This window comes from Sinocyclocheilus anshuiensis, unplaced genomic scaffold (assembly GCF_001515605.1).
Source record: "Sinocyclocheilus anshuiensis isolate Anshui unplaced genomic scaffold, SAMN03320099.WGS_v1.1 scaffold908, whole genome shotgun sequence".
Lineage (NCBI taxonomy): Eukaryota > Metazoa > Chordata > Actinopteri > Cypriniformes > Cyprinidae > Sinocyclocheilus > Sinocyclocheilus anshuiensis.
The window spans coordinates 38,004-46,691 of record NW_015552588.1 but is presented as its reverse complement, the minus strand read 5'-3'; the positions used below and the strand labels follow the sequence as shown (position 1 = coordinate 46,691).

The 8,688-nt window shown below is 36.9% G+C and overlaps 2 protein-coding genes across 2 annotated transcripts; both read left to right on the top strand.

The window, feature by feature from the left end:
* The first annotated feature begins 735 nt into the window (after nt 1-735).
* On the top strand, nt 736-2,702 carry LOC107665479 (dentin sialophosphoprotein-like). Its single transcript, XM_016456381.1, has 8 exons — nt 736-789; nt 882-929; nt 1,023-1,085; nt 1,581-1,610; nt 1,714-1,749; nt 1,866-1,898; nt 2,009-2,074; nt 2,155-2,702. The coding sequence occupies exons 1-8, from the start codon at nt 736-738 to the stop codon at nt 2,596-2,598; spliced, it is 774 nt and encodes a 257-aa protein (XP_016311867.1). The 3' UTR covers nt 2,599-2,702.
* A 2,010-nt stretch (nt 2,703-4,712) lies between these two features.
* On the top strand, nt 4,713-8,477 carry LOC107665480 (TNFAIP3-interacting protein 2-like). The gene is made up of 6 exons (XM_016456382.1): nt 4,713-5,171; nt 5,656-5,949; nt 6,049-6,138; nt 6,319-6,597; nt 6,735-6,851; nt 7,722-8,477. The coding sequence occupies exons 1-6, from the start codon at nt 4,851-4,853 to the stop codon at nt 7,962-7,964; spliced, it is 1,344 nt and encodes a 447-aa protein (XP_016311868.1). The 5' UTR covers nt 4,713-4,850; the 3' UTR covers nt 7,965-8,477.
* The last annotated feature ends 211 nt before the right edge of the window (nt 8,478-8,688 follow it).

Sequence of the window (8,688 nt, the reverse complement as noted above, 5' to 3'; positions counted from 1 at the left end):
AAAAAAAAAAAAACTGTGTGGGGACAAGTAAATATAGGAATATGTATATAAGCAAGCTATCATAAAAGTATGATGCCATTTGATGTTTTCAACAGTTTATAGCCATAAGGTTCATAATAATCATACAGAATTTAAATAAGGTATATACATTACTGCTTGTCTATGAAAAAGAAATGCTCTGTGTTGGAATGCTCTCATTATGGATTTCCTGTCCCAGTGTGGGATCAGACAGTACTCTTACTCAGTATTTAGAGGCCGCACACCCTATAGTTTAGCATCCTAAAATAGACATGTACAGGAGAGGAAGTTTGGGTGAGCGTGCACTGTAGTGTGTGTCATTGCATTATGTAAACATTTTTAATGTGGCACTCTCATTTTCTTGTATATTCCAACTCCAGTTAATGTGCCCCCACAATAATCTGAGTGTTGGCGAGCAGGAAGTGATGCTGTTACCTTAATGGAGAGTCAGCCTGTTAAATAGCACTTTCTCTAGACATACCATTAAATCCAGTCTTTAGCTTTAGCTATAAACACTCTCTGTAAAGTACTCTCGTTCATTTAATCTCTTCTGCTTTCTTGGACTTTGCATTCGGACTAAGAGAAGAGAAAGGTAAGGTTTTCATACCTACCCTATGTATTATTTTTGAGCAGAAATGTTTTAAGAAATGTTAAAACATAATTAAATTACATTGAAAAATAATATGGATTTTTATTCTCCAGATTTTGTATTTCAGAATGAAACCTGCCATACTGATTCTCTGTCTGCTGGGAGCAGCCTATGCTAATCCAGTGAGTACTGCAGAGGATAAACTTTAAATGGTCTTCTGTCTTTCCAAACATTTCAAAAAGTGACAATGTTTCTTTCTTGAATTATCACACAGATCTTGCATAAAAAGACTATGGAGATGATTCAACATGCATCCAACTCTGTAAGCGATGCTCAGTTTATTCAAAGAAACTTTGTGTCAAGTTTAAAAGTGTTTTAGGTAAATGCTGTTCTTATAATCTTTTATATTCCACAGTCGGAAAGCTCTTCAATGTCTGAATCCTCCGACCAGAGTAATACCTCAGAACTTTCAGAAGAGGTGCGCTTTCAATCAAACTCCATGTCATATATACAAAAATAAACTTAAATGTGTATCTAGAAGGAGGGACAACTGTATATATATATATGTTTTCAATGTTTATCCAAAAAAGACAGTTTTCCTGTAAAAAGAAAAAAAAAGTGAACTAAGTCATGGTAAAATATTTTTTTCATTAATTTAAACATCAAAATAACAATTTAACTTCATTTTTTTAAGGACTTGCAGTTATAAAAAAATTTAAGGCAACAACTGAACTTAAGTGTTTAAGTTGAAGTATAGGTGGAATTTTTTTACAGTGAGGAGAACTGTAACTTTTCATTTTCTTACCCCAATAATATCCAACTATATATGAAAATACATGTATGTAGTACCAAATTTCTAAAATAAAAAAAAAAATTTTTTTTGGTAAAAAATACGTATGGTATTTTGTATTTTTAATAGTCTTTAATGAAAAAGAAAAAGGTACAAATAAAACATTTATTTATTTGCTTGCAGAAGTCTAAGGAAACTGTCTCCGACAGCAATGTAAGTGCAAAGACTGTTATGATAACAAATCTAATGAGAAAATATTTTAATATATTTCTGTTAAGAAAATAGGCTCACTTCACTTTCTCTGTTTTCTTGACAGAGTTCAGAATCAATTGAATATGACTCAAATGAACCGGTATAACTAATAATCACTTTTAACATCTTTTCACAAATTTACAAAATCACTAAACAGATGAATATGACTGCAGATATCTTACCATGTTTTTTTTTATATCTATTTTCTGTTTCAAGATTTCAAGTGAAAGCCATTCTGTCGAAAGTCTGGTAAGTTACTTTGCCCTAATACAACCTAAAACTCACACTCTAAAGCATATAGATTGCAGAGAAATTGATTTCCTACTGTCCTACGTTTTCTGTCATCTATGGCTATCTAGACTGGAAAAAGCGAGACTGCACTGACATCAGATAACACTCAAAGCAGTAAAGAGAATGTTCGTAGGGTAAGGAACATCCAATTTCATGCATCATACAACATGTATGGTAACACAGGAATAATGACCATCATAATGCGTTTACACAGGGCTGGATCTACACCCTCAAATGGGTCCATATTAACAACAACGGCAAAGTGCAAGCGACCAGCCAGCCAGAAGAGAATGACATCAAATCCACTAGTGACGCATCAAAAAAAAGCAGTGAATCAAGTGAAAGCAAGGAAATGGTTGTTCTGAACACAAAGGAGGAGGATAACAGTGCCGACACAAGTGAAAGCACTGAAAACAGTTATAGTGTTGACGGTACTGAGTACAGTACCAGCAATAGCAGCAGCAGCAGCAGTAGCAGCAGTGAAAGCACTGAGTCCAAAAACAGTGCAGCAGACAGCGAAAGCCGCTCAGCTGAGTGCCAGCCAGAGGCTGACAGCCAAGAATGTGACAGCGAGGAAGACTTTCCTCAGGATATCGGTGATGATGGTGCAACCGACCCTTTCAATGGCATCCTAATGCCTGATGTCACTGAGCCCTAGCAGCAGTTTAAGACGTCACTTTATGACTCAATGCTCTGATATCTGCAAGTGGAAATCCCAGGAATATATTAAAATGGGAATGTTCTATTGAGGAAAATATTTAAAGGAGGGTATGTAAGGAAATCTATATAATATTAATATAAACCATTAAATAAATGTTGGTACCTGGTACCTCGGTCAATTTTTAACTTTAAATTAAGCACTGTAGTCATACATTGATATTTTGATTTTATACTTTCCTTTTTTTAATATTTGCTTTTTATCACTGAATATCTGTGGAGCTGGAGTTGTGTGCAGTATTTTTTTTATATAGAGAGATTTTGTAGTCATTTATTTATACTGTTGGTATTAACCATTTTCAAATAAATAAAGTAAATAAAAAATCAAGCCTTGCAGGAGTGCTGTTTTTCCCAAGAATTCTTGATGCTAAAAAGTTGCATGCAAGCACCATACATTCCGAAAATGAAAGGGTTGCCTTAATGCAATCCAAGAGTAATTACCAACTTCATTGCCTATAATTTTACAGATTTAGTTCATACCTTTGCACAAGCATGCCTAAACAATAAAAACGTGTATAGAGAGCTGAAATGGCTGTTGTGTAACATCAAGCTATGAAAGAGCACTTTCAGCAGTAAGGGAATATTGCAACAATTATGTTTGTGTGCGTAAAAGTACTATATCATGTCTGTCAAACACATGTCATTGCTGTTTTGATACCACAAGATGGTGGCAAACTTTAAAGAACAGTGGTGGGGTTTCCCTATAGGCAGAAAATCATGAACTCACACAAGCATGCTGAGCGGGACTTTTTGCCGTTTCACGTGTGCTGCTTTTGGCAGAGGGATAAAGAGTCCTTACGCTAAGAATGGAGGTTTAGACATTGTACGTTTGTTAATTACTGTATAATTAAAATAACTGTTTTATGGTTCAATCTACAGATAACAGACTAAGCGCCATTGGCTTGCATTGTCTAGACAATTGACAGTGTGAGCCAAGATAATTTAAATAATGGGTTTTTTTAGAGACTGCAATATGTTATGTGTAAGAATTTGCCAATTTCCCCAGTTTAAAAAGACAATGTAAAATTGTCAGATGCTATTTTCCAGTTAGCTTGCCATATAGTACCATAAAATTATTATATGGTAACAAAACAATAGCCTACTAATTTTGCATGTTCTCAATAAGACCCCAATATGAATGCTGAATATCAGCACTCATTTCGCACCACTACACATTCATCGTCAAACTCTGTTTTGAGGTAAAAAAGCATAACGTTTAAAATCTGCAGGATATATATATTTTTAATTATAAGCCAAGCAATGTTCCAGAATTGTATTTAAAGGGATAGGCAACACAAAAATAAAGATTCTGTCATCATTTACTCCCCCTCATGTCATTCCAAACTTGTATGACTTTCTTTTATGGAACATAAAAGAAGGTATTTTGAAGAATGTTGGTAACCAAGCTGTTCCGGTTCCATTTACTTTCATTGTAAGGACAAAAAAATACATTGGAAGTCCAAGGGAACTGAAATCAACATTCTTCCAAATATCTTTTTTTGCATTTTGCAGAAAGGAGGACGACAAATTTGGAAGGACATGAGGGTGAGTAAATGATTCTTCATGTTTAGGTGGACTATCCCTTTAAAAAATGTGGAAAATGTTTTATTTTCCAATACTTTCATCAGATTCATGCCTTCGCTTAATTGTATCTGTCTAAATATGTCTTCCGTTATCCACCTGTGCTAGTGAGCCAAGCTCAGCAGGCAGCTACTTTCACACGCTTTACACACTGACGCTACTTAAGGGACTTTGTCTTTACTTTATGACAATCAAGGAAGCCGTGTACTCTTGTTTGCCGCGTCGCAAGCTGAACTGTGATCTTCCTAAACCTGATATATCACACCGAGGAGAGCGGCAACTGTCTCTAAAATGTGTAAAATCACAATTAAACCCCACACGACTCGACAATTAACTCTTTTGATGCCAAAAGAGGGGCTGTTACTGAACTATTTTTCGACGTTTAAAGTGAAGTACGAGAAAAAATATACCCAATTTGAGATGGGGAAGTCCCCGCAAGGAAATCCCCTCTTCATAAAATAATTTCGAAATTGAGTGAGGCTCTCACAAGCTGAAGCTTTCTGCCTTTGGTCTACAGCAGACGCATGCCAGCCTATAACACTCAAACCTGTACAATCTATGGGAAAATCGAACTTTATGTATTGCTTTTAACGCGCGAGCGGATTGTTCAGCATGGATGAGGTAAAAAGGGAGAACGAAGCGCTGAGGGCGAAGTTGCGCAGCTACTCTACACTCAACACATTTTACCACGAAACACAACAAGAAATTGCTCGTTTAAATGAATTGGTCTCCTCCAAAAACGGAATTATTGCCGATTTGAGGGCAAGACTGGGGAACTATGAGAAAACAGTGGTCATAGAGGGAGAGGAGCCCTATATTGTAGGGCCGTCGAAATCTCTCATCGAGAGTTTGTGTAAGGAAATTTGCAAATTACAGCAAAAGCTCAAAGAGTCAGAGGAGGACACCGCCCAGAAATTGGAAACCAGTAAAACAGTAAGTTAAAACACAATTTTCATATATCTTCCTGCTTCTATCTACAACAACATGTCAAGTTGATTTTTTTTCCTCAGCATTTTACCAACAAAAGCACTGTAAAGCTGTAATGTATATCTTCTTTGTAAAAATACTTGAATTCCGTAATCAAGAAAACAATAATAATAATAATAATAATAATAATAATAATAATAAAGAGCTTAATCCAGCCTACAATGATTTGGTGGTCCTAGCTGGTTTAAAATGGTCTCCCAAAAGTGCCCAAAACCCTTTTAAAACAGACCAGTCTGGTTAACTAAGAAGAGCAAACTAATTTACAGGGCGTTTTTTTTTTCAGCAGATTTGCGAGTATACATTTGTTCATTAACACATGAATACTTAACAGTGTAGGCTTGAGCTGTGGTGAGATAAGTGAATTTCTTGTTCACGTTCACCTGTCAGGAAATGGGCATGAAGGGGTCTTCTGACTGTTTGCTTGTTCCAGGAGATCCAGAGATTGCACGAAAAGTTGAAGGAGAAGGATCAAGAGCTGGAGACCGTCAGGGAAAGGCCCGAGCAGGAGAAAGAGAGGGAGATCCAGCGACTGCGCTCAACATTGGCCGAAATCGATCGGACACAGGCCACCAGGGCCGTCCTTTGCAACTCTCTCGCTGAAGAAGCCGAGCAGTTGAGGGCACAGCTGGGGGCCACCGTGCAGGTGTGCCAGGAGCTTTTGGGGCGGCTGGAAAAAGAGAAAAGCAAGACAGCCCTGACGGATCAGAGAACTCAAGCGAATGAGGTGTGTTGGGAAGCTATCAGCATTCTACAACATCTGGACCACCTTTAAAACACTTTATTTAACAACTATATTTGACCTTGCTTTTTGTGTCTTCATCAGACAAATGATTCCCCTGAAATTCCTCATCTAAATCTCATCAGCAGCAAGTTAGAAGAGGAGAACGACCAGCTTAAAAAGAGAGTTGCATATGTAAGGATCACATGATGGAACCATTGTTTGATCACCACCCACTGACATTTGTTTTACCCGTTTCATTTGCAGAAAATGTCACTCTGTACCTTTTATAGAAAGAAACAATGTAAAATATTCTTGGAAAATGTCTTTTTTTTTCTGTTCACATCATAAATACATGCCTTTGTTCCATCTCAGGTGGAAAGTTTAAACTCAAAGTGGCAGAAGTATGACTCCAGTAGAGAGGAGTATGTGAGGGGTTTGTGTCAGAAGTTGAAAGAGTCAAACGGTCTGGCATCTGCAGGTCCGACCCTGACCCAGACTCCGGCTGCGGGCAGCATGCCTTTGTTCCAGCAGGAGATAGTGCGGCTCAATGGCCTCCTACAGGACAAAATGATGGAGTGCGAGAGACTCAGCAGAGAGAGGGATGACAGTAAAAGAAGAGACCAGGAACGCATTCAGATGCTTGAGCAGCAGGTCTTTATCAGTTCAACTAGCAAATTCTGAATTCCTCTTAAACAGAAAGTCATTGTATTTTTGTCACAACAAAAGTGAGAAGTAGTTTTGTTTGGCTTGCTGCCCATAAACCAAGTGCCTTCCTTGTTCTCTTGTAGGTTTTGGCCTATATTGAGGACTTCAAATCGGAGAGGGCAGACAGAGAAAGGGCTCAGGGTAAAATCCTGGACCTTCAAGATGAAGTTGGGCGACTTCAACTGCAAATACGCACACAGGCAAGCCTCATTAAAATAATGAAATTCTTGAAAAGATAATTTGACCTTTTTATGGCATGACAAGGTTAGTTCAGGTTGTAAAATGCCATGTGGTGCAACTCCCCTAAAACCTAATGATATTTACAAATTCAAGATATTTTTATCTTTTTTTTTTAATTATTACAAAAAAAACTTTTTGTTGTATCGTTATTTACTACAAAATAACCCAACCAGCATGATATTTGAAAAAGATTATTAATATTAAATAATTGTAAAAAATATATAATATTATTTTTTGTTTATTATTATTATGGATTGTTTTAAGTCACGATGAAACTGAAATAGTGACAGATCTTTTCTTCAGTTTATTGATGTACATCTGAGAGCAATAGATTAACAAAATAAGAAAAAAAAATATAGGGTGGGTACAGTGGTTGATTGGATTTTGAGATGTGGGCGTTGCACTGAAAAATTTATTCGAGCTTGCAGTCAAACATGGATAGACAGGGTTTAAGTGGACTAAATTATTTGAGAAGTCTGGAAAATGTCACCAAAGAGAAGCCTGATGTTATGACATTTTGATTAAAACATGGGTGTCAAAAAAAAAGTAAAAGAAAAAACTGATTTTTATTAAATGCTGGCATTTTTTTCCCTTTCTTTAGCATCCTACTAAATATCTACGCGATTTAACCTATAAAACGTAGTTTTGGTGGTATAAATTAATGTATTTAGGTTGATTCAGCTATATGAAATTATATTTTTGACTTAAAACCAGTGCATTTACCATATTTAGGTAACCATTTTTTTTTCAGTGCAACCCGACCAGTGTGAGATTTTAAAATCCAAGTCCAATTTCCTTTAAATAACACAATTTTTTTCTTCATCACTCAGAGTGTCCAAGATGCCTCATCCTCACGGCAACTTCACATGGGCCTAAAAAAAGTTCCCCACCGACAGACGGACACTGCCGAACCATTAAGAAACAGTCCCCCAGAAACAAACTCAAAGAGGACTATCAGTAACACGGCACCGCAGGGAGCCGCTGAACTGCAGTGCCCTCGCTGTCTCACCACATATGACGACGAGCACACGGCCGAATACCTAAAACACTGGGACGAGTGTGCCAAGCTGTGAGTCTCTCACCTCACTGACTTTTCACAGGGCACCGAAAGCACTGAGGACAGAATCACTACAAGCTTGCAGACTATGGGATGTTTGACAGGGTGTTGATGAAGGCAGGGACACGTTTAAACAGGATTGTGTCGAAGGAAGAGCTTTTTTTTAAACTTGGCTTTTCGATTGTGGGCTTGGTTGATGTTAAGAAGGTCGCTTGTGGCATAGGACTCACTAAAGACATGACTTTGGGTTGGTGATTCCCAGTTCAAAGGCTTACTCACATGGCTGTCATTGAACGCAGATGGTTTGGTTATGGAAAGTTATTCAATCTCAAGCATTTGTGGTTTATAAGTCACTGGGTTTTGTCATTTGTTTGGTTTTATGGTTTCAAGCATGGTCCATTTTGTCTAAGAGTTTCAATCAAATTTTGCTAAATACTGTATTGCAGATCTGTGTATAATTCAGATGGATCGTAAAATTGGTATCATATACCTCACCAGTATGTATTCTTTTTATCAGCTGGTTTGCACTTGTTGCTATCTTATTGTTGCCAAATACAGATGATAAAAGTTCATAAACTTGTTATATTTAATACATAAGCTTCATTGTTATTAGACTGTCAAATATAATTCATACTGTTTTTGTTATGGTGCTATTTGTAAAGATTATTGTAATATTTTTATATTAAATTTTTTGTAAGTGTATTATTATTATTTGCCTTGGGCTTACATTTTAAATCAGA

Bases quoted from the DNA above. Each gene is read 5' to 3' on its own strand.
- LOC107665480 (XM_016456382.1), top strand. From the start codon at position 4,851: ATGGATGAGGTAAAAAGGGAGAACGAAGCGCTGAGGGCGAAGTTGCGC. The intron at 5,950-6,048 runs GTGTGTTGGGAA...TGTCTTCATCAG, and splicing joins AGAGAACTCAAGCGAATGAG to ACAAATGATTCCCCTGAAAT. The intron at 6,852-7,721 runs GCAAGCCTCATT...TTCATCACTCAG, and splicing joins AACTGCAAATACGCACACAG to AGTGTCCAAGATGCCTCATC.
- LOC107665479 (XM_016456381.1), top strand. From the start codon at position 736: ATGAAACCTGCCATACTGATTCTCTGTCTGCTGGGAGCAGCCTATGCT. The intron at 930-1,022 runs GTAAGCGATGCT...TATATTCCACAG, and splicing joins TTCAACATGCATCCAACTCT to TCGGAAAGCTCTTCAATGTC. The intron at 2,075-2,154 runs GTAAGGAACATC...GCGTTTACACAG, and splicing joins GTAAAGAGAATGTTCGTAGG to GGCTGGATCTACACCCTCAA.